The sequence below is a fragment of the Sesamum indicum genome, linkage group LG3 (assembly GCF_026168435.1).
Source record: "Sesamum indicum cultivar Baizhima isolate 11 linkage group LG3, ASM2616843v1, whole genome shotgun sequence".
Classification (NCBI taxonomy): Eukaryota; Viridiplantae; Streptophyta; class Magnoliopsida; order Lamiales; family Pedaliaceae; genus Sesamum; species Sesamum indicum.
Genome location: NC_142659.1, coordinates 3,168,103 through 3,194,002, shown reverse-complemented (window position 1 = coordinate 3,194,002; position 25,900 = coordinate 3,168,103). Strand labels below are relative to the sequence as shown.

The window sequence follows — 25,900 nt, the reverse complement described above, 5'->3', positions numbered from 1 at the left end:
ATTTTTTAACTTCTAATTGTATAAAAAAATTTAAAATATCTATTTTTTTTAATCTACAGCAAATTTATTCATTTGAATTTATGGGTGGTAACTCGATGAATTATGGGACCAAACGTAAGATATGTTAGGAAAAAGTAAATTAAATATATACGGACTGTTTTCTATTTCGAGTTCAAATTAGGTAATTAATACGTCGAAAATAGAAATAAAATAAATTTAAACAAATAAGCAACATGTGTTTAAAATATGTGAAATCGCTCTAAAAATAGAAATATCAAAAAAAAATATTGTTATTGGTAATCATAATAATTAATAATTATATAATTTTTTTAATATTGTATTCGGTATATAATAAAGCGTCAAAAAATTGACAATATAAGAAATTATCTTTTATTTTTTGTGTTTCCACAATTTTTTATTTAATTACTTTATTCAATTGTTTGTTTGCATATTTGATATTTCAAACATTTATTGAATCAAACTTATTAAGTTATGCATGATTTTAGCAAAGTCTACATGCAATTAATTATATTTACTCCTAATAAGTATGAAAAGTAGCATTATTTGGTACACTATATTTTCATTTAATTAATCCTTCAATTTGAAAATTTAAAAAAATTTAAGATAATAAGGAACATATTTATTTATTTATTTGGTTAAAGTATTTATTTATACGTTTTTTACGAGCAACGCGCGTGTATTTTACTAGCTGCAATATATATGTATACAAAGATAGATATATGCACCAGTTTGTGTGTTTCAACATACACATAGGAAATCTAATGATATTCAAACATTAAAAGGAAAAGGAGAGGTAAGCAAAGAACAAAAAACATGATATTGCAACAGAATCACAAGAGGGACAACAAGAATACAATATATCACCCTATACTTGCCAAATGATTTAAGGTAAAATTGGGCAAAAAAGAAATTTTCAATTTAGCTACACATAATAAAGCTTAGTACATGCTAATGCAACGACGATATCGACGTTCCTCTCCGTTGACAAAACTGGCCATAGTACAGAACCTTCATACAAACTAGAGCAAGTGCATCCGCTCAACGTAAGATTGGAGCAGCCATTGGCTGAGTGGCTCTCCACACCCGACGAAGCATCCAGAGTTGCCGTTTTCTGTGAAGAATGGAAATCTGAACATGTTCAGCAATTCTTGAACCGCCTGCCTCACCAGAGAGGTTCCTGTGACGCGGCTCCTTCTGCCCCAACCAGTTACAATGTCAATGCGGGTGGGGCAGATCCCTGAGGTGAGCATTTCTCGGCGAAACCATGCAAGGGTTCTTGATAGTGCAGTCACGGCTGTTCCATCTGACATGACATGAAGGTTTATGAGCCAGTAACACGAACTTTTCTGCCTCACTGCATCAGGATAGACGTTCTTCTGTGCTGCCACCTCCCAGACAGATCCGGCTTCCTCCTTTAGCCCCGTCTTGTGAAAGAAATCAATTACTGCATCCACAAGTCCTCGTTTACTTTCTCTATCTTCGCTATGCATCATGTCCAGGAAGTTGCTCACGTGATCGCGGACGTTCTGGCCGTCGGGCCCTGGAGCTGGCATGGAGAGCAAGAATGTGTGGGCTGGGTGGCCAGTGATGGTCATGAGCTCACAACAAAATGCCATGTCGAAGGATGTTTGGGCTTCTGTACAACAACTAAGAAGAAGGGTGTAGGTCTGCAGAGATGGACTCAGACCCAAACTGAGCATGCTCTGAAGCAAGTGATATGCATCACGGAGACGGTGTACCCTTAGGAAAGCACTGAGCAGTGAATTACAAGTTGGGACATTTGGGCATAAACCCGCACTAAGCATGGCTTGATACCACTCCCAAGCCTTCTCTACGTTACCGGCCTTTCCCCACAGGTCAACAAGAAGACCATAAACGGGCTCATCAGGGACCCAATTCTTTCTTTTCATCTCTGTAAAAACTGCCTCAGCTTCGTCCAGATAGCCACAGTGGCCAAGAACCTCCATAACAATACTATATGTCACTTTGTCAGGCTCAAATCCAGCACCCTGCATGTCACGATATAGTTGTAACGAGCTCTGGTAATTCCTAGCCTTTGCATGTAATGCAATCATGATATTATAAGTCACAAGGTTAGGCCTACAGCCCTGATTAACCATCTCACAAAACAGCTTGTGGGCTGCAGCCAAGTGGCCAGCTTTCCCCAGGCAGTTAATGATAACGCTGTAAGTGAATGTATCGGGTGAAAGCCCAGCTTCTTGCATCCTCTGGTACATATCGATGGCAACGTCAAGATACCCAGCTTTTGCATGGATGTCAATAAGTGTACAGTAAGTCACACGATCTGGTTCACAGCCCAACTTTTGCATCTGATTGAAAACACCAATAGCTTCATTCAAGTAATTTGCTCTCCCATAACTGTGTATCAGACGATTATAGGTAACAATGTTTGGCTGGCATCCATCATTGACCATCTGATCAAGCAATTTGTTGATGGCACCAAACTGCCTGGCCCGGCCAAGGATACCAACCATGGTGGTATATGTGTGTCCATCGTGCTTGAATCCTGGTTGCCGCTTTAACCAGTAGAAGAACCCAAGAGCCACTGTATAGTCTTGAAGCTGCTTAAGAATTTGGTTTGCTTGGAAGGCATCCAGTAAGCAGTTGAGCTTCCCAAGAGCCTCTTCTGTAGCAGGGCTCCATTTGGACTGATGCAAAATACGAGAGACGCTTTCAACATGACTAGAACTTAAAAATTGCCTAGCTACTGGAGCTCCTCCTGCAATTACTTTCGTATGTCTTATATCCCTCGTAAAACCTGCCGACTTGTTACCATTTAACTTCCCTTTGGACTGTTGTGTGTTTGGGATGAAGTGTTCTGAATAAGCTCTTGATCTTTGAGGAACTGGCCTTTTCCTATCACGAGACTCTGATGTGATTCCATGATTTTCTACAAAATCTCCTGATACATTACTTGACATATTTCCTACCGCTTTAGCTGAAACTGATTTATCAGCTCTACCTTTTTCACCATAAGAGATACTCATACTGCTCGACCTCGACACTGGTTCAGCAGATGGTTTATCATAAACTTTATCTTTTCTAGAGGTTTTCATATTTGCAGATCTCACATTAGAAATTGGCTTGGTAGGATCAACCATAGAGTTCTGCAATGAGGTCACCATTGCACTTCCATCTGTCATTGGGATTCTATAGTTTACTAAGTCGGATAGAAGACCAACTGCTGCCATACCTGCCTTAACAAACTGATCCGCTATAGGAGGTGATGAATGAACAATATCCTTTGCATCAAAATCATCAGCATAACTAACAGACACGGCTCTGTCCAGTGAGCGGGATGTAGTTATTTCTTGTGAGAGAGAGCTATTCTCAGGCTTCTTAGCATTCACTTTTTCTGAGTCAACCAAAGTCAGGGAACCTACTCCTACTGAAGCTTTTGATAATAAAGACGATGGTGCTTGCAAGTTTTGCACACTTGCTCTGAGTGGTCTTCTAGAAATACAAGTCTCATCTTCAGAGCAAGTGCATGAACTTCCATCTGCTGCACTACATCTGGATCCACTAAGGAAAAAGGATCTGGCAGACTGGGATAGAGTGCCGAGATGCTTTGCTCGCAACATGGTCTGCAGAATCAGTGGGTGAAGAAGATCAATTATTCTCAACTCCAGCTAATGTAGAAACTACGAGAACAAAACAGACATGATTGTTCTAAAGGCAGTCTAAATCCTACAATGGTGATGGTGTCCAAACAGGTAAGGAGATTTAAAATATCAGGATATACATGATAAAAAATAAGAACTAGTAGCAATTTATCCTGCTAAGAAACAAATACAGATGAAATCTAATTATAATCAACAGGAAAAAAAGAACTATAAAATTCCTACCAAGTACCAAGGCACTGCGGATATTAAAGGAAGAAAAAAATTTGCGAAAATCAGTTATATATGAAGAGAAGACCCCCACCTCAGGTGACCGAATTAGAGCATCAACCACCAAAACAAGGAGGGACAAGAAGAAAAGAATAATCTGGGAAAAATTTGATAAATTGCTGCAAACATGATAAGAGTATCTATCTAGTGATATACAGTCTGAAATAACAGCCAAAACGTCTTAGCATATCTAGGCCAATGAGACAAGAAACAGAAACTTCAGAAACATAGAACCTGCAAAAGGATGAGCTAAAAATTTGAAGCCCTCACAAATGCCATCACTTGTGAAAACTAGGTATGCTTATAATTTTGTAACAACCTATGTAAATACGAATCTTGATAGAAAATTAGTGTTTCACAAGGTATATACATGTTTGTCTTTGTTGAAAAAGTGTGAGAAGCAAAAAGTTAGCAGCTGTTTACATGCTGTAAATGGTTTCGCCATTTCAAATGAATTAATATGAATACATTGTATCAAGCACTATTGGCAAGAAAGAAAGTCAGGAAAAGGCAAACCTAGTTACTGGAGACTGCTATGAAGAAAGATCCATATATCCAAATACAATTTATGGCTGTGTTGTTTAAGGGGATCTTTCACTTTCACTGCAGCAGCAGTATGAAATGTTCAAAGAACTTGAAGAATGAAAATTTGGACAGACTTCTAGTTACATGTCATAATTATTGACTTGCGCACACAACAAGGGACATAGATCTCGTCTTTTCAGTTGATCATTCTCAAAGATACAGTTTGACTGCCACCAAAAACAGAAGTGATAAGGATAGTACAGCAAAGTTCCCAAGTAGATTAGATTTCTTGTAAAATATTGACTCACGTTTATGTCTCAGAGAAGACAGAAATGATACACGACTTGCTTCTCTGATCAATCGAAAAATCATTATCTTTAACAGTAAAGATACTTTTATAAAAGCAGATCTTAATATCGTCTCATATTACCATTATCTAGTACATTCGAGTCATATTTTGCAGTAGTCGTCCAAATGCCAAAGTTATCTTGGGACTAAATTGATTGAAATCAAGCCTAACCTCCAACACCCCCACCCCGCACCCCACGACGGCATGATATAACAACAGAAGAGGCAAAAGGAAAAACTTCCAAACTCGGCACTTCAAAATCATAACACATTCAAAAGGGACCAATTCAAAGCTGATTTTCTTCAGCAAGCAGAGAATGATAAAGAATCATTACTTACACACAGCATACACTCCAACCCAATAACATTGCAACATTTATCAACGAAGTTACAATCTTTACCAAATCTAATCAAAACTAAGAACAACCCACATCCCAAACACACTAAAACAACCAGGAAAAACTTAAAGAAAACAATCATTCACTAGCAATCACCACAACAAACACACGAGCAAAGAAAGCAAAACTGGTTACAAAAATTAATCTTCCAAGAAAAGAAAACAGCAAAAACCAACAGCTACCCTCATCAGAGAAACATCACAAGAACCCGTCAACAACACTCCACACCCACTGCAACTCACCATTAACGGCTACCATAAACCAAAAGTTACAAACTTTTACATTGTACAAGAACTGAAAAAGCAGAACATAGTCAAAGAATGAGTACAGTACCTAAAAATGGTGTTCTTGATGAACCCCAGAAGAATCAAACAACCATTCCCAAGAATCAAAATTTGAAAAAGGAAAGAAACAAAGAAAAGAAATGTGAAACAGAGGAAGGGTTAAAGGGGGCGGCTGCTGAGTGTTTTTCTTGGTTTTTCTGAGTCGACCTATAGAGTTTCCAAGCAAGTTGGGGGCCTCCAATACTGTAACTTTTTCCTTTTTCTTTTTTCTTTTCTATTACTTTCTTTGTCCTTTTACAATTTTATTTTTCTTTTATTTTCTTTTCTTGCATGATTTTTGAGGTTTGTTTGTCAGATTTCGTTCATTTGCCAGATATTTTTCCACGGTTGGAAATGAGTTTTGTGATTCTTTTCAGCGCCACGTGATGTCCTTCACGGTTTGCTGGTCACAGTCGGAGAGTTCTAGCACCGTCTTAATTCCCCTTTTTGATTTTTTCTTTTCTTTTTGGGTGCTAATTTTAGGATTTTGACTTTCGGAGTCTAAGAGGGTTTTACAGTCTGTGGTCGTCTGTATTGACCCTGTTGTGGGATTGTGAAACTTAGTTGACCATTTTACCCTTTCATACATCATGCACTAAGATTCAAGAATTTCTTTTGCTTGACTTATTATTATGGTTTAGTGTTCAACAATTTGAATCACAAATCAAATAATTTTCTCCACATTTTTATGTACTAAATAATTTAATTTTACAAAATAGCACGAATATCAAATTATAATTACGAATTCTCAAAAGAATCGTCGAGCACTGAGAGATTTTTCAATGACAATCAAAGTCAATTCCAAGTTTGACAAACTCAAAAGATAAAGAGATTGTTTGAGTTAAAACAACGTACATTTGGAATCAGCAATAAGGAGAGTACATATAAAGTCGTCCGATTATAGTAATAATAGCAAAATTACAATTTTGGCCACTTATCCGTCTCCAGAATTTATAATTACGTCCAACTCGTTGAAGGGCAATTACGTCATTTTGTTCTTCACATATTTCTAGTGCCCCCTTCAATTATCATCTGCAAATTTAAAAGAAAATATATTACCTCAAATCTATAAAAAATACTCACTTGTTGGCCTCTCCAATGCATAAGAGGTAGAGGTAGTTGTTCATGCTACCCACTATTCTAAAGTATAATTTGGCACAATTAATTTAATTATGTCCCTAAGTAGCATATATTATTTAATTTAATAGTTGTATTTGTAAACTAATTTTGGGTTTTCTTTTTCCTATTTCAAATTAATAATTGTTTTCTTTGTCACTCATTGGGAGGCAATTATTTGCCTTCCCATACTTTGAAATCATGTCTCAATTTCTCCATAGAGAAGTTGGTTCATGCAATTTAGAAGATGTCATGGCATTGATAACAAGGATGATTTCTGAAATAATATTTGGAAACTCACATTTATTTCAAATTTCTTGATAATTAGTCTTTTTTCTTTTTAGATAATTACGAAGACATTTTTTTATATTTGGTACAATTATACATAAACTCTCTATAGTTTGAAAAATTACATATAGTACCCTAACGTTTGTTTTTTTGTCTAATAAATAGATCTCTGTGTCGGTCAAAATTAACTGAATTTGATAATATTACCAAAATAATTGAAAATTTTCATATTACAATTAATTTATTACTGACTTTTTACATGTTAAACAAATACTTTTTGAACTAAGCTACCTTTATAAATTTCCACACGCTAATACATATGATGATGTATATTTTCATCCTTATAAGCGTAGTTTTGTTATATATATATATATATATATATATATAAAGGATTTGGTTGATTTGCAATAAGTTAATAATAAGTCAAACGGGGTAAATATGAATTTTTATTCATCTTTTTTTTTTTTACTAATATCAACAATTCGATGAATTTTAACTCAAACATTATGTATCTCGCCAGCTGAGATCTCATGAGTTAAATTATTCCACACATGATCTGGAGTTGGCTGCGATTATGCATGCATTAAAAATCTGCAGACATTATTTGTACGAAGAAAAATTTCAGATCTTCACTGACCATAAAAGTTTGAAATATAGAAAAAATTGAATTTGAGACAAATAAGATGGATAGAACTGTTGAAGGATTATGATTGTACTATTGGCTTCCATCAAGGGAAGAAAATAAGATGTTATTGGTTGCTTATGTATATGATAATGAACTTGGATTTATTTTTATATATGTGGATAGTGTATATTGGTTGTTTATATATTTAATCCTGAACTATTTATTGGGTTAGCTTGATATCCGTGAAATTGTTATTATGTGTTTATAGTGGTTGTAATGTACAGACGTAAGAAGAATGATAGTGTGTGCGTATAATTGATTGGTGAACGAAATCGAATAGAAAAGTTATTGATGAGAAAATAATTATTAAACAGAATTGAACGATGAAGTTAATTGTATTGTTATTGTGAATTAGAATAAAAGATTGCTTAGCTAACTGGGAGGGGGCATACTCCAATGGCTTATGATGATACAGTTAATGACGAGCTGTGTGTTGTCATTGATCAGTGAAAATAATGTGACATACCACATGAGCTGTGTGTTGTGTTACATTGATGGGGATATCATACGAGTTGTGTACTATGTGGTATCAGTGTTGATGGGGTGTCATACGAGCTGTATGCTGTGTGATACCGAATAAAAGAAAAAGAAACATTGTGATTGTGATGAGAATAATAGCCGGTAAAGCCATTGAGTGGTTCACTCAGTTTGGTTAAGCAGGCCTTAAGAAAATAAACCAAAATGTCACTATTTTGTCAAAAACTGCTATGTGATTATGAGCATTTGTAATTTCTTATATCGACAGGTATTATTTGACAAATATTAGGTGGTTGATATGATTGTATTATGTCTGACTTGTAATATATATAGGTATATACAGATTGCTTAGCTATACTTATTGGGTAGGCAGCTCACGCCTTGCCACGTACTTTTCAGGAGATAGATCAAACTGACTAATTATTGGAGTTTGAACCGTGCCGTTCTTGTGAATAGGAGGATCAATCGTGACATCTAAAGACAAGACTTTTGGTTATGAGAATATTAAATATGCCAGTCTCTAACCCGATTTGCATTTAAAATCTTGTACAACTGGTTGTTGCGTCATTTATTGTGGGATTTTGTAAACGATGACATTTGGGGAGAGTAAGTATTATCTTTTTGAGTATACCTATTATCTCATGAGACGTTTATATATTATATTAAAAACTGAAACTATCTTATAGAAGGGGTTTTAATAAGGGAATGTATGATAATTAATAGTAATTAAGTATAAAGTTGCGGGGGGTGTAACAAATAATAACAATAATTTATACTATTTCAAGATATCTGGGAGAAATAAGTTGAATAGAATTTCAAATTTAATCTGCATAAGTATATCTTTATTTTATTTCCGGTGCATATGTCATTATACGTCAGGTCGTTATAAAATAGTATTGACCAATAAAACAAATTATCAATACTCTGTTATAATTGAAGAGATTATTTTCTACTGATAAACACGTGTCCCGCTATTTTATTGTTCCTATATTTTTTTTATAAAATATAATACTTTATTATTTTGTATTTTTCTTTTACATCCTTTTTTTAAACATGTACAAATTTTAACTTTTATTTTGACGCAGTACCAAACAAGCCTTTAGAACCCAGGCGTACACCAGCAATTTAGTCCCTAATGTAGAGGATAATTTTGTGATTTCCGAAGAATCGTGGACGTGAATAGACCGCGCAGAAAAAGGCGTCTTGACGGCGTGAATTGCTTGACCATCAAGAAACGCCTATTTCCCCTTCTCCGTTAAAAGTAAAACTAGCAAGTTTCAAAAAATGTGTTAATTTCAAATCAATCCCTCAAGAACTACAAAATTATATTCCCCCCCATAAATTATAATAATATAATCCAGTGAAATACTTGGGTGGATCAAATATGTTTTCAACATCCATATCTGGCGTTTACTACTTTGTATATTTTTAAGAGAGGATAAATTGCATCATTGGAAAAAAGAGTTTAATGTAATTTATCTTTCTGTAATATTGTTAAATGAGCAAATTATCATCTTATAAAAAAATAATATCAATTTATCTCTTTATATTTTTTTAAAATGAAGCAATTTACCTTCATGTGAGAAGGTAAACTACTAGTTTTTTCGCCTTAGAAGGTAGTTTGCAAGTTTGCAATATCACAAGAAGGATGCTTGCACTTTTCTCTAGGAAAAAAAAAGTAGTACAAAGATACAACACTTCACTGCAACCTCTCCAGGAGGTCCCTACTTCCTTGGAAAGAAACAGAACCAAGAAAAATTATAGCATGAGCCTAATTCGATCAAATTTGAATCAATCATATGGCACGTGCAATATACAATTTAAGAAAGTTACAAATCACATAACAAGTGTATACCTCCTAACATCTCTCGCTCCATATATAGTAGACCATAATCGAAGCAAGAGTGGCTCTTTAAGATACATTGATAAAATGATTGCCCCTCCACCGCTTGCTAGCCCAAGCAATGTCCCGTTGCTACTTGCCAGCCGCTATGTGGCCAGTGCGACTTGATTACCCGTTTGATTATATACATGATTTATCAATTATTGATAGTTTCTCTAATTCACCCTTTATATATTTTACCATTCACCCCCTTATTAAAATTCTTATTATACTATGCATAATATGATACATATATAATGGAAAAAAGATAAAGTTTTAATAATTTTAAATTACAATTACATTCCCTAAAATTTAATGTAATTATGAATACCTCTTTATGATTTGAAAATTTAAAACTTCCCCCCCTCTCCCCCTCCACAAATGAAAAATAATTATGTAACCCCAAAGACGACGAGGTGGACATTATGTAACCTCAAATGAAAAATCAAGACGGTTTATAAGTTCTCAAAAAATAAAAAGTATTTGTTATACCAAATCTCGAGGAAGATAGCCATAATTTACCCAAAATTCTATTTTCCTGTTTAGAAATCTATGCACAATTATCAGCTTACTCAAGTAAAAATGTGAAACTTTTGACTAGCCAAAATGTATTCACAACATAAAATGTGGTATTATCGCTCTAGTTCAATTAGCAAAATTGAAGGCCCGATTATTGTAATTTCATGAGCTCAAATTTCATCAACGTGTGGGTTATTATTTTACTTTAATAGTAATTCACTTTCTAATATAATGATAGTTGTTGATTAAATACATATATTTTAAAATTGTTGATTTCTATATAATAAGGAGAAAAAAAATAAAAAGAACAAAATGAAGATGGTGTTATCTTGTAGCAAACATAAATACATATTTAAGAAATATTTTTAGTCAAGAACGAAAACCAGCTGTTTAAAAGGTCTTCCCCTCTCCTTAATAGATGAATGGCGTCTGAAAACACCAACATAACTAACATAGCATACAATCTCACTGCCGACAGAACATAACAATTTATCCATAGAAGTTCAATCCAAAGTAACAACAAAATCCATATCCATCCAAGAATTATGACTTATTTTCTATTTTAATTTCTCCCAAGTCTGGTGTAAATGTGAGCTACACCCCTCAATCGAATGTTGGGATCCTCATAGTCTTAACCATCTATAGGGAAAAAGTCACAAAATACAAAAATGGATAAAGCAGAATAATATCAAGTTTTCAAGTTCATCTCTGAGCATGAGGAAGTATATGGTGCTTAACTGTGAGATCTGGCAATTAAAGAGAGCAGAAAAGCAGAAAGGAAATGTGTTTTGCTTTGTCACCAATTGAATTGGTGAAGAATAATAATAACTAAACAAGTATTTACTTGGTTTCCACTACACAATAGAAAATCTGAAGAAAATATGATGCTGCCGTTTTTTTTGTTCCTTTTTCTTTTTTTATGGGTTTTTCCTCCTTTCCTCACCATATCCACATCGAGCCGGAGACGGAGCCTTGCCGATCTTTAATGATCAAAGGGAAAAATAAGCAACATTGGCATAGATTTCGAATGAATAGCTACTACCTCACAAATGATAACTACAAGTTCCTATAGTTTTGTTGGGGCTTATGAAGAATCAAACGTTGCAAGTAGATGTGTTGATGATATATCCTGTACGCATTAGCTTCTTTAGAAGAACCGTCAAGCATACCATTTGTTCAAAAGTTCCAAGAGGAGAACTGCAGCAGAATCTTTCGCTTTCTTCACACTGGGCATTGGTTCGCCAATGCATTCGTCCGTCCATCCTCTATCAGAAGTATTCACACGCACGGCGAATGTAAATCTTTTTGCATGTGCAGGACCGCCCTCATGCACACACCTGAATGAAGAACATTAGATCAAGACAACACATGAATTGACAATTATGTACCTACAACTCAAAGGGAGACAATCCAGCTTACTTGTATAGGGGCATCGGCCAATTTCTGCGCAAGCAGATATCGTTTAAGGTTTGTCTGGTGAAAGTTTGGCTCCCATTCTTCTTCTCTTTCCCATCGTCGTCCACATTTACTTTGGCTTCAGCCTTCTCCTTCTCTTTTAGAGCAACGAGAGCATTTCGAGCAGCTAACTTTTGAGCCATTTTCTTTTGGGGATTATGAGCAACCCCAACCTGCACACCATCAACATATACTTCCACAGTAGCCAAGTTCCCATTTCGACTAGCTTTGTATTCGAGGCCTTCAGCTTGCTGCTGACATCGTTCTTGTAACTCTCGAACGGGATGCATTGGCAGCGTTTCTGGAGTAACCATTGGGTTTAACAAGGGTTGAAAGACCTACAAACAATTCAAGAAATTTCAAGTCCCACATTCCAATCTGTCCCCCAACAGAGGAATAAGGAAAAACGACCATGAACAAATTGTAAATGAGATTGGCCACTTGAAAGAGTCTAACCTTCCATACAGCTGCTGTGTTACATCCACTATCGAGGAAGATAGCCCCAGCAATTGATTCTACTATATCTCCAAGAACTTTCGGAGCTTTGCAATCCCCTAAACCAAAAGAGTTAAACCCAGGTTTTGAAAGTTCATTCTGAACCTCTTTCACGAAATCTCGAATCTGGAAGTGAAATAAGATTATAGGTAATGGGCATACAACTCAAATCAATAGACAAATAAAGCAAAAAAAACGACAGGTACCTGTTTTTCAAGTGCACTTGATCCATGACGGAGGTGTAAATGAAGGTTATGTTTAACAGCTACACGTGCAAAATTCTCATTATTCACAGCAGCAGCTCGCAAGTCGGTCAGGCGCCCTGGAGGCAAATCAGTGTATGTAAAAAACAGATGCCGTGTGATGAGATGATCCAGCACTGCATCACCAACAAATTCTAACCGCTGATAACAAGACACTCCAGAAGATGGACGTGATGCATGAGTTATTGCTTCTACCAACAATCCCCTATCAGTGAACTTGACATTCAAGGAACCTTCTAATGCATCAAAATCAATAGTTCTCAGGATATTGTCTGGGACAGTACTCGGTTTAATTGAGTAATTTATCTCTTTCAAGTCAAAATCAATCTCAATTCCAATCCATTTCATAAGGTGATTTGCAGCGTTCTTTCCACCTTCGACATAATATACACCAATCAATGCTTCCACAACATCCGCAAGAGTTTTGCCAGATAGCACACGGTATGAACTTGAGTCGCTCTCAAGTTCCCCATCTTCCATTTCATATTCTTCATATTCCTCATCATCATGGATCTTTCTTCTCAAACCCTCATCATACTCGACTTCCTGATCAAAAAATGACAATTCTTCTTCCTTGGTGTCTTCATCGAAGACAGGAAGCACCCCAGGTGCAGCCCACCTTGATGGAGCAAATCGATCTGCCTGGATGTATGATTGAAGCCCCTTGTTCAATGCATACTGATAGAGTACAATGTTGCTTACCATTTGTTGCCTCATCCTAGTAAGCTGACCTTCATGTTTCTGAGGATATTTTAGAAATAGAAATCTACTAACAACCCATTTCAGATAAGCATCTCCCAAGAGCTCTGCTCTTTCATAACAGAAAGTCTCCTGGCATGACGCTGCAGTTAAGGCTTCCAAGATCTGCAAAATATAAAGCTCACAGCTCAGGTATAATGTAAAAGAAACTCTAAAAGATCACGCCGTAGGATCTCAGAACACCTTTGAAGCAGGGACTGGATAACTAATGATATCCTTAAGCTGTACAGCAAGCAGCATGCTTTCGACCCTCCTCATAATTGACGGCAATCTCTGTGCACCCCTAACTAGTGATCCAGGAAGTGGATGCACAAAACAGAGTTCTGGAGGGAGAAAAACATAATATATTTTTTCATTTATCTCTTCAGATTCACCATCATGACCTACAAGAAGAGCTTTCACAATTAATTTTGATATCATACCCAGCCCAATAAGATCCGAGAAACAATTCAACTGCAAAAGTCCATACCTTCTGAATGTTCAAAACGTGGAGACAAAAGATTCTTGCAGTATGAAACACCACGGGCTCTTATTAGAGGTTGCTGTTTATACCTCAAATCTACCCCATACCTACAATTGATTTGGTATGTTATAGTTAAAAAGCAGCATAATTCAAATGCACCTTTGTTGAAAGTGCAGACAGAAGCTTGCTTAAAACATACAGATATAATAATGCCTATGAAAAGGAGGAAGAGCAAATCAAGAATTCATCATCACACCAAAATCCGAGAAGAAGCAAGAAAACAAAAGAAAAAACACAGCAAGATAACAGCAAAGAAGTAGCAAAAACAGCACCAAACAAACAAGTCAAAGGTGCAGAAGAACAGCATAAAACACAGAAGGGACTCATGATGATGTGAAGGACAGAAAGACAGGAATTGAAAGAAGTGAATCAACACTCGGGGAAACTCAAAGCCGAGTGCAACTAAAAAGTAAAAGTATAAGAAGCTAAATAATAAATATCAAAAGTTTATATGAAAATTATCTCGGTATTTGATTAAGTAATACCAAGTTTAGCAGAGAATTCAGTTCTGTTGGTTCAGATTTCCCAAGTCAAGTTCACAGGATATACAAATACTACAACTGGCACAGTACCACTAATGATTTCTTCTCTTTCAAGATTTTTACAACAAACCCTCCTCTTTATCCCCCAGCCATCAGACGGAAAGCTATCACCAGAGGAGAACCATAATTTAGGATGGATTCATGCACTTACATCCATAGGAGGTGAGAAAGGGGACATGGATACAAGAATGTACTCAAGGAAGTTTAGAGCAGGAAAAGAACATACTTTTGCTTATAATAATCAGCATAAGAACTGTACTCCAGAGGTCCAAGGTAGCCTTCTTTTCTTGGGAATGAGTTCTCTGCAGTCATATCAAAGCGGACAGAATCTACATAGAACCTCTTTCCAGAATGAGCTGCAGTGATAATTCTTCCTACCAGATTTTCTGCTTCAATACAGGAATCAGCCAACATCAGTTTGCCTTTTGTTATATCAACTTGATAGGGCACTTCGCCAGCATCTCGCTTAGGAGCTAAGCCAGATGCTTTTACCACATCAAACTGGGCAACAGCTCCTCTAATCCCATAAGTAGGGTGGGATTTCTGTTCAAAGGCCATGCCATGTCGTAATTTTCCGAATCCATATTCTCTTCGGTCTCCACCTAGCGACCGTTCATTAGTGCCAAGGTAAACATCTGGCCTAGCTCTCTGCAGGGGATTGCTCCATGCATCTGTTTCCGTAACATTTTCAACTAGAACCCAGTCTATATCATTCATTGGGTCTGCAGATATACCTCCAGCTAAAGGAACAAATAAATATGCCTTTGCAGTGTCCCAAGGAGTGTTGGATGGCTCAACGTCCACATCCAATACAATGCTCATCAGTCGTACATGAAAACTCTTAAGCAATGCCAACTGCAAATAGAAGAAAGATCAGTAGTTTTGTCAAGCGCCCACTCCATTGTCAAGAAGGAAAACAATAATTGAGATGACCAATGAAAGATCAATGCACCTGAGATTCTCTAACTTCTAGGGGCCCTTTAAAGACAAGTGATGCCTTTGTTATCACAGACCGAGCAATGAATAAATCCATCGACATTGATAACACCTATTAAGAACAGGGGATTAAATAAAGAACCTCGCTTTGCACTTAATCCAAGCTTATAAAGGAAACAGCATACCTCTGCATCCAGTTCATTGCCGAATAATATTGCGAATTCTGAAACTTGAGTTAAGAGGGGATCTTTGGAGAAGCCAACATTTTCACATTTGATAGAGTACATGTAAAGATGAAACAACTTGGAGTCATCACAGCCTTTCCCAGACAATATCCATTCTCCCTGCAGATAAAAGGGTTAGACATGTTGTCCTAAGATCCAACAGTTGTGCACCAAACATCACCGCATAATCTAAAAATGAACAGCCAATAACATCAAATATTTGAACATGGCACCAAAACTAAGGAAAGCCTTCCCGTTTCTATACCCAATAAGATAAGGTTTAGACTATTCCTGCTATTATTCTGTCTGGGCAGTACCATATCCCTGCTTCTAAGAGGTAATCTTTTATTGTAAGTCTTGCAAGAAAGGACTCCAAGATCAGATCTTACAACAAGAGAACCCCACCACAAATTATTATATTCCATGAACATTCTGTTCACATGTACAGGAAATCTTTATCTACCTTCAGAAAATAATTAGCATATACTTCTAGAGTACCCATATAGAATGTCCACATACAAAAATGTACTATCTTTTTTAATCTAAGATATTTATTTCGGTTGCTCAGTCATCAGTGTACTGCTAATCTCAACATTTTTTAGGCCAATAATACTAAATTGCTATCAAACTTTTGGCAATCTTTTGCCCAAATGGAGATTATTAAGTCTTGGATTATGTCATTCACTTAATATTAAGATATGAATCTTATATCTACAGACAGTCAAGATCAAATCAGCTCAGTGATCCAAATTATATACGATACAAGTTCACATACAAATGCACAAGTCAAGATCGAGTTTGGAGGGCAGATCCATTATGATTTCTTTGGATCTTATAGGAGAGAGGTGCTCAGGTTTTCAATTCTAAGAAAAAATGCTTTTGCTAAATAAAGAGCTTTAGTTCTCTCTTCTTTAGAACTAAGGATTACTTTCTTCCAATAACTTTCTTATGCTAACTTCTTACATGATATATAGTGCATATGCGCCTTGGAACTGCTTAAGTTACATGTATCTCATTATGATTGGAAAATAACATTTCCAAATGGCGAACTTATAAATTGCATTAATAGATAATAAATGCATTATAAACCCTGAAGCCATATCAAGTGCGAGTTCTTTCTACATAAAGCAGCTACGCTTAAGACAAGGAAAGATGGAGGACTAACCCGGAGAATGTCAGCTACACCTTCAGGGTAAAATTCTCTATGCCTAGCAGTTCCAGGAAGAGGATCCCCTTCATCATTTTGTTCAACTTTCTCAGCTTCTTCCCCAATTCCCTTGTCTGGCAATAGCATGTCAGTAAATGCTCCCATCTCGTGAAGCTTCTTGCAAGCAGCCAAACAAACAGCCTGCAAATCACATAATCTAGTGAAATCAATGCTTCTCATACAGTTTACACAGAGATAATGAACATCATGAGACGCGAAGCATGCCTGCTGTGCGAGGCGCATTGATCTGCATGGAGGTCCCTCCAATTTTTCAAATGGTGCATTACAGGGAAGTTGAAGCTTGCATGAATATTCTGTAGGGCTTCCGGGCTTCTCATGACGCTCCATGATAAACTCCGGGTGAAGAATTGAATACCTGCATATATAAAAAGTGAAGAACCGAAATTGAAATAGAAACAAGAGAAAATGAAGATAAGTGGCATCAGACAGAGAAAGCACCTGTCACTGGGCAGCTGGGAGCAGTAAAAGTGGATGAGTCCTACAGCTGAATTTAAGCTCACAACAGCACCAGTAGACTCCACCTGGTACACAGTTCCAACTATAGCCTCTCCAGAATTTACACCGCAGGTGTCCTTGAGATGACTAATGTCAGTCCTCTCAATGGCTTCTTTCCGCAAAGTCTCTTCACTATTTCTAGCATTCCTTAGAAAAGCTGTGTGGGACAAATTTCCTCTACAACCAAACCATTAATAATAAGTAACCTATTTGAACCGTCTCTTCGTAGGTAAATTGGCAGAAATTTAAAACAAGTGTCACCAAAGTTACCTCTCAACCATCAAGATGTAATCTGATCCAGGCTTTCTGGCACGACCTCTAGACTGGATGTATGCCAATACAGTTTTGGCAAGATCAAAGCGAATGACAACATTACATTGTCGAATATCAAGTCCCTCCTCAGCGACACTAGTGGCAACTAAAACAGTCACCTGCAGAACAGATTAAGTAACAAATAAGCTAATGAGATAAATTAAGCGTACATGAGGCAATCTCACAATAGTCTGACATACACGACCATCCCGGAATCGCGCAATTGTATCTTGCATTTGGCTGGTTCGCATTTCTTGACTATTGTTGTGCCCAATTAAACTTGCTGATTTCACAAAACTCAAAGATGGAAGCTCTGCGAAAACCTGCATGTAAATAAGACAACTTAATTGCTGAATGAAAGCAATAGCTAGCAAAACCTGTGCTGTTTATTTGTCGTAGTTAATTGACCTTAGGAAGAACCAAAGCAGCCACAACACGTTCAACAAAGATTATTGCACGAAAATCCTCTGTGTGCTGATACTTCAGAAGTATTTTGATCAGTGACTGCACCTTAGGAGTCACTTTTCCATCAGCAACAGCAGCTCCAATAATCACATCAACATGCTCTCCACCAGAGACAACTGCCAAATACGCATACCAGCACATTATACAGCATATGATAATACAAGGAGAGAGAGAGAGGCAAGCAATAGATAACATACATGTGATATTGAATCAATTACCAATAACTAAGTCTACGGTGTTTGTGAAAATATCTCAGCTTCAAAGAAGGTAAGCAAAAGTGCAAGCTTCAATGGAATAGGTGCTTTTTTTACAAGAATAAAAACTTGAAAACAAACAACCACTCAAAATTTTGAGGTAAGTAAAAAGGATATGCTTTAGAATTCATAATGTATTCCCGTGTAATGATATTAGACTCATAGTAAAGCAGCAGTAAAATCTTTGTTTGGATTATTATCCTTCTCTTACAAATAAAGAAACTCTCTGAGTTATTCGTTTGATCTAGATCTTATTCAGTGACAATTGACGCACGATTCATACGACAGTAGATCTACCCATCCCATTAAATCTTCTCATTGATTCATTAAGATTACTCTCTAGTTGATCAATATTAAGTGTGTAACAGAAATTAAGGATGATAAGCCTGGTGACTGGTGAGGATATTTTATTTACGTACAACTGGTTACCGGCGTGCCGTAATACAACCATGTAGGCCACAAGTATTATTCAACCCAGGGTCTTCCACTTGGTCAAGAACACAGTCAAAACTTACAGATCAACCAGCTCGGAAGTTCAATAGAAATTCTGCTTTCTCACTGAACTCTGGACCAATCAATGGGTCCTAGGGTTATTACAACTACTCCCCTCTCGAATAGTGAAATTACACTCCAACCCCCTGAAACTTTGGATCTTACATCCAAACTCCTTCAAAAAATGCTCTGGTTGTACATTCAAATGGAAATTATGCATTTCACTACCCTTGATTTTAAAATACAAAATACTCAAAATTCAAATAATTTAATTTATCATTGTTCCCAGATGTGGAAGTAACATTTACACTTTGAGGGGTGAATTTCTTATGTTTATATAGTTAAGAGATACTTCTGTAAGTAGTTTCTTCCCGAAGTTCTCAGGCATTGTTTGGAGGATTTGCTCTGGAGAATTCTGAACTTTTAAGATAGTTAGGCAGAATGTACATTTTCTGAGCTTTATTTTTTCAGTACGTTCATGTTTATCAAGTGTGTACATAATCATTCTGTATGTTTTGTCACAGCAGATTCAGTTCATTATGATGTGATTTATCTATGTAATGCTAAGAGGTGTCTTTCTAAAATTTCTATTGCTTTTAAGAGGGTGCTCGTAATGTTCTTACTAATGTTTGAAAATGATGATCAATGCAAATGCAATGTTTATAATTTTGAAAAAGTGTCTTTATGAGATAACAAGAAAATAGCCTTTTCATGTAAAAAATAATTTAAGCAGTCAACGAGTTAGTTCCTAATATAATTAATATATTTATTATATCGTTTTAAAAATAATCTTACAAGTTGTCGTAGCATGAAAATCATTAGTATTATCAGGGTTATTTTCAATAACTTGTAAGGCAATACTAAGCAACCTTTGGATTTGTTGCCGTTTTAGAGATCATCAAAATCGATTTTTTAACACATTGCTTGGCAGACATTACTCTTTTATATATCTCAACCATAAACAAGTAGGATGTGAGCAAGACCTTTTTATATCACAGAGGCAAGAATAGTTGTCCCCTAACACCATACATATAAAAAGATACAAAGAAAAACCACCAAAAAAGACCTTTTCATCTCTAATGGTTGGAGAACAGGATTTTATTACATTTACACTTTTTTTGAGTTATATGTACATTACATTTACACCCCTATAGTTTTAAAACATTACCAAGGGATATATTGGAGGTTCACAAAAAAATTTACGCGACTTCAGCATTTTCAGCCCAAAACCGTAACAAGGTACAGTTGTAATGTAACATTTCTCTTAGTGGATCTAGGTGTAATTTTGAAAGTTGGAGAGCTAAAATTCATTTATGTCTAGTGGATTTCGCATGATGATGAGGATAGAACTACTCACCATGACTGTTAGTAAGTTCCCCCTCCTCTAGCTCATCAGACCCATTCCCTTCTGCATCTGCAGCACTGCTGTCCGTGTCTGTACCTACAATGTTACTCTCTAAAATGGCTCCTTCAGATAGATGACACTGCAAAAGAGAGACAACTTTCTGTAGGTATGATTCTTGGAACTTGACATCGAGTTGATAGTTTGCCCTTTCATCATTCTGCAAAGCAGTTAGAAATGCTTGTGCAACCTGCAAAGAAACCAGCATTAAGAATACAATTAATGCAGAATCCTCACTAAACACAAGAGATTTCCAATCATCTGGAACTAAAAATCTTAAGCTATACTTTCAGAAATCTACAAAAGCTAAACCCCCTTCCAACTCCACTGCCAAACCATCCCAACCATAACAATCACCAACCATAGAACAAATCACTAGCTGCAACTTAAACGAGACAGCAAAGAAAGCAAAGGGTAAAAGCAGATTTATTCAAAAGGATAACTTGGAAACTGATGGAACAGAATGTTAATCCAGAATGTATACCATAGTAAACATGTATTAACGATAAAGGAATTCAAAATAGCAACCTATAATGAAGATGTCACCTGACCTTGTAAGCACACCACTGTCCTAGTTCACCAAGAGCATAGTTGATGGCCCTCAATTTTTGGATTAAATTAGCAGCTCCGTCACTTTCGGTCCGCTCAGACACACCATAAACTTGGCGTAGCTCTTCTTTAGCCCCAGCATCTCTGGCTCCCATAAATTGCCACTTGCTTCTTCTGGAGCTCGACCGAGCAGCCTCCTCAACCATCTGTTCCATCTGTTTTATTTGCTCATGCAGGGACCATAAACTAGCAGCTTTGTCATACTCTACCACCACTTCTGAAGGCATTGGTACATGTTTCTCCAGCTCTGCACGGTCCTTTATAGTACAAACTACAGCATCTAGCTTACTCTCCAGATTGCGAATCTTTAATGCGCAATCAACTTGGCTAGAAACACCTGAATTACACATAAAACAGTTTTTGGCTTTAAGAAAAAGTTAACAAAGGCCACTCAGGATAGGAGTAACACAATACACAGTGCTAGAGAAATATCAAAAGCAGAACAAGTATAACTTATCATCGCATATGTATGTGAACATTTACACATGTGATGCTTCCCATGAGAAACACATATCTAGCGACAGACACAGTTGGAGCTAAGGTAATTAAGTGTAGAGATAGAAATCAAAAACATACCCTTCAAGTTCACAGGAGATGCAGTCATCCCAAAAACTGATGGCCTCTTCTCCTTTGGCGTGGTGTGATAGAACTCAGACATTACTAAAGAATAAGGATGCTTCTTCACAGCATGATGACACTCGTCCAGAATAAGGAGATTGATTGCTTCCATTTTTACTATACTGTGTCTAAGTATGTTCAGAAGAATTTGAGCCGTCATCACTAAGACCTGGGTCAAGCAGCAGCATAAGTGGGAAGGTTAAACATGTCTGGGTATCCATAGTAAATTAAAGTAGCTGGGTCAAATAACTTCAAATGCTGTCACTTTGGAAGTCCTGAATTTGCCAATAACCATTTTTTTCCCGATACCAGAGCGCTACCTTCCCCATTTTAACAATGCATGTAATGCAGCTCAAACACCATGGGAATATTATATCACAAAAATAATCAGCTATTAGGACTGGAAAGAACATAAGCAGGTCGTTAATGATAAGACTTGTTTTATGTCAAACATTAGAGTGTTAGAAAGATGTCTTCTCGCTAAATGAACTTGTCACATCCAATTCATAAATAAATAAGATATGTGATTGGACCATGCTACAACTGTATGAAAAAATTTCAATAAATTAAAAGACTTCATACATTCTCTATGTTTATATCACGTAAAGAAACACCACATATTAATTAGTTTCTCCAAATTTAATATGCTAATGAGTTGCTATCTGAAAGTCAATGCCATTTTTTGCTTGTTTGACTTTAGCATTTAGGTTTTGTTTGGCCGAATAATGCAAAAGGTGACTGAAGGAGAATGATCAGATAACACAGATGAAGTATGTCAGTTTTCCCTCAAGCTGTGAGCCGCAATTCAGATATTTCTGATTGTTTTGTATTATGAAATGGTGGGAAGAGGAAATTAACTTTTTCTGTTGAACAACCTCCTTCTTTTTTGACCAAAAATGGTTCATGTACAATTACTGCAAACACAAACAAAATGAGGGTGTTTACATCTCTTGGGCCCTTACCAGTCAACTATGGATGGATATCAGATTGTGCTTTGGTTAAAATTCCACTAAACCATTATCTCCAACAAAATAAGTGAATATTTCTTATACATCCTCTTATAGTTCACTCCCTCTCATATCTTCACTTCTCATCTCAACCAAACATAGCCAACTCCGGTTGAGGTAAGGTCTACATTAGCCATTCAATATCATTCTTCACTTCTCCATTTGTGACGTTCCAGTGTTGAATACCATCTCAAGGTGATTTCACCTCCTAGAAAAGCAAAAATAATATCTAGTGTTTGACTTGAGATTGTTAATATAAGTTTAACTCCAAGACCAAACAGAGATGACACTTTTCCCTTCAATAGCTAATCTAAGTGTTATCATTCATCTTTTATTTTATTGACAACAACTTTCAGAACACAAGAGAGAAATGTTATTCTCAATGCCCAGAAAACAAACGAACATTTCAACATATATCTTCATTTTACAACATTATCATTGCCCGGAAAATTGATAGATCTCTAGGACAGAAATAGAATTGACTTAAAATAAACAATTTCACAACTTTTCCAAATTAAGTGTAGTAATAGGTGTTACGTTCCAAAATACCTGCTTACTTTCAAACTCACGTTGCCACCTCCGCGCATCCCAAAAATCTTGACCCATTTCACCACAGTAATGGCCAACTTGATAGCCTGTTCGCTCACGGATTACTTCTGCTTGCTGCATTTTGGAGTGATAGAGATATTCAGATAGAAGCTGACAAATTGAAGGAGTTGAGAATCTTCACTGGTCAATAAGATACTACCTGATAAACAAGAGGAACTTTAGGCACCAAAAAGACAGCAAGCATTTTCTTATTTTGTTTTTGCAATTCAGTGCTAACACTTTTCATAAGGAGGACAGCAATCAGTGTTTTCCCGGCCCCTGTTTCAAGAAAAGCAATTGTGTTTCTCTTCTTCGCTTGCTCAAGAACATCCAACTGGTACTGACGAGCTTGCTCCTCAGGAAGTTTCTCTTTTGGCTCATCTTTCTTCTCTTCTGAAGATCCAGTACATTTGTTGCTTTTTTGACTGTTCACCTTCTCATCTCTGTTTCTACAAGATTCCCAAGAACCTACACGAAAAACCAATTCATTTGTTTCTTTCTCCCTCTCCCAGTAACCTCTGGCTTCTCTGTAGTCCCTCTCCTTCCAGCTACCTGTACTATAGCGTTCTCTTCTCCTCAGTTTGTCTCTGACCTGCCCATCAGTCTCTGGATCATCCCAACCACGTTGTCTCTTCCTTCCAGGAGCCCTTTCCCAAATTCTCCTCTCCTTCTTTGGATCCCTACCACGAATCTTTTTGTCATGTCTTTGATCAGAGTCGTAAAATTCATGGTGCATTTTACCATTGTCGGTTTCTTCATTCGTGAACCCATTACTATAGAAAGAAGGCCTTTTGCCATTGCAATTAACAATTGCAGGCCTAGACACTGAGTGTTGATCCTGCACAAGGGCTTTCTGGACAGAGGAGCAGGAATTTTGAAGTGGATTCCTGCTCGGATTAGTGATTGTATGAGTAGGCAAATCAGAGTTGCCATTTTTTATGCTGTCCACAGTCCGATCATCTCCACCAAAAAAGCAAGTGACATGGCAGCCTCCATGAGAGTGTGACTCCGGTTCGGGAATTGAAGTAATTGTTGCAGGTTCAAAGTCAACAAAATAATCATCGCATGACACGTCCTCACAGGCATCTAGCCAGTATGACGGTCTGCCATCAGCAGCATGAGTACAAGAATTAACTGAATCCCTACCCTCCTCTTTATCCATTTGCCAACACAATGCTTTAATATACTGAATAAACAACTAGAACCAGTAAAGTAGTAGTATAGTACAACTTGTTTATTCTTATTTCCTTTCCATTCTCTATATGTAAAGCAACAAATAAACTGTAAATAACCCCAAATACTGAATCTTTACTTCTAAAGACAAAGGAATAAACAACCCTTCTATTTTCCAGTCTATAATAAACAGTACAACAACAAATTAGACTACAATTACTGCAAAAAGGATCAAAGCCCAGATAAGTTCACACACTAGAAATCCAAACAGAGACAACTCCTGCAAGAACTGAAACAGGGGTAGGAGAAATAAAGAGAGAGAGAGAGAGAGAGAGAGAGCGAGCAAGAGAGAGAGGGGAGAAAGCAGATAAGCGTTAAATAGACCGTACGAAGCACGCGAAGAGAAAAAGGAGCAAGAACCAAACCAAGTTGTGGTGATTCGAAGATTCTCCCCCCACCGGTCTATCTTACGCCACTCTGCTCTCTCTTCTCTTCTCTTCTTCCATACAAGACTCAAATCCCTAATTTCTTCTTTACTTCCCCAAAATCCTTGACTGCCACCTCCGGCAATCAGACTTATCTTAGCAACCGGCACGGAAAAGACTCGACTGCTGTAACCTGTAGCATCGCCCCCGCCCGACCCGACCCGGATTAAAAATCAATTGGGGCGCCCCTATCCGTATGTATCCGGAGCAGCAAGATAATATGCACTATGTTCTATTTTATTTTTAATTTGTTTTGATATGTTTTATGTAGATATAGAGATGAAAATAAAGATAAATAAGTATGTATGTTTGGATTTGTTTTTTGAAATAATATATAATAAGTATAGTATATTTGACGTTGTTTAGCAGAAGATAAAAACTAGTGTTCATTGTCAAATCATATCTTTTTTATATATATTTATATATATGTATGAGTATGTATATAATTTTTTTAGGCCTATAATTAGTATAGACTTATTTTGACAAAAAATAAATGAATCACTGTTTCAAAATAACATCAAAACTTCTAAAACAAATCAAGATAAATATTATCCATGTTTTGGCCCATCTCGAATATGAAGCAAAATTGAAACCAAACATTACGATGGAGTTGCACTTTAGAACTCTTCTACCTCTCTACTCACGCCCGCTTACATATAATAAATAATTTTTTATATTTTAGAATAAGTATATATCATCAATATATTATATTTAAAAATACAAAAATTAATTTATCAATTAATACAAATTTAAAAAATTGAATAAGTTATATGTTGTATCAGTTAAATGATATTTTTTAAAAAATTAATATTGTAGTGCATTAAACACTTCTTGTGAGTGCGGAATGCCCTTTTTTTTATATTAATACAGATGTGTGCGTTTACTTTCTTAAAAAATTAAAAAAATACTTAATTTTTTTCTATAATACCTCAGTGCATTTATTTATTTTTATAATGAGTAAATGCAAGAATAATCTAAAATAAGATTAAAAAAGAAAACAAGAGAGTAGAAAACTTTTAAATTACTTTTTCGAATAGGGGTAATTTAGTCTTTTTATTTGAAAACGCGTCAAAGTTAGGTTT

At 36.4% G+C, this 25,900-nt stretch overlaps 2 protein-coding genes across 3 annotated transcripts; both read right to left on the bottom strand.

The window, feature by feature from the left end:
• Positions 1 to 815: 815 nt before the first annotated feature.
• Positions 816 to 5,727, bottom strand: LOC105157123 (pentatricopeptide repeat-containing protein At1g74750-like). Its single transcript, XM_020692584.2, has 2 exons — positions 5,537 to 5,727; positions 816 to 3,626 (listed from the first exon to the last, which is right to left on the bottom strand). Exon 2 carries the CDS (start codon positions 3,621 to 3,623, stop codon positions 1,041 to 1,043), a length of 2,583 nt encoding a protein of 860 aa, XP_020548243.2. The 5' UTR covers positions 3,624 to 3,626; positions 5,537 to 5,727; the 3' UTR covers positions 816 to 1,040.
• Positions 5,728 to 11,279: 5,552 nt separating this feature from the next.
• DCL1 (dicer-like 1) lies at positions 11,280 to 25,059 on the bottom strand. 2 transcript variants are annotated; one of them, XM_011073427.3, is made up of 20 exons: positions 23,321 to 25,059; positions 23,122 to 23,235; positions 21,524 to 21,734; positions 20,890 to 21,284; positions 20,294 to 20,528; positions 18,134 to 18,306; positions 17,926 to 18,048; positions 17,684 to 17,844; positions 17,357 to 17,590; positions 17,123 to 17,273; positions 16,856 to 17,038; positions 15,652 to 15,810; positions 15,483 to 15,578; positions 14,757 to 15,385; positions 13,935 to 14,035; positions 13,649 to 13,848; positions 12,650 to 13,570; positions 12,405 to 12,569; positions 11,913 to 12,286; positions 11,280 to 11,830 (listed from the first exon to the last, which is right to left on the bottom strand). In XM_011073427.3, the coding sequence occupies exons 1-20, from the start codon at positions 24,320 to 24,322 to the stop codon at positions 11,653 to 11,655; spliced, it is 5,805 nt and encodes a 1,934-aa protein (XP_011071729.1). In that variant the 5' UTR covers positions 24,323 to 25,059; the 3' UTR covers positions 11,280 to 11,652. The 2 variants fall into 2 exon arrangements, with proteins under 2 accessions (XP_011071729.1, XP_088734679.1); XM_088878553.1 differs by having other exon boundaries at positions 23,130 to 23,235; positions 23,321 to 23,462.
• Between the last annotated feature and the right edge of the window lie 841 nt (positions 25,060 to 25,900).

Coding starts and splice junctions, on each gene's coding strand:
- LOC105157123 (XM_020692584.2), bottom strand. CDS start 3,623: ATGTTGCGAGCAAAGCATCTCGGCACTCTATCCCAGTCTGCCAGATCC.
- DCL1 (XM_011073427.3), bottom strand. CDS start 24,322: ATGGATAAAGAGGAGGGTAGGGATTCAGTTAATTCTTGTACTCATGCT. Junction 17,845..17,925: donor CGCGATTCCGGGATGGTCGT/GTATGTCAGACT, acceptor TCTGTTCTGCAG/GTGACTGTTTTAGTTGCCAC. Junction 17,274..17,356: donor TCCCAGCTGCCCAGTGACAG/GTGCTTTCTCTG, acceptor TTATATATGCAG/GTATTCAATTCTTCACCCGG.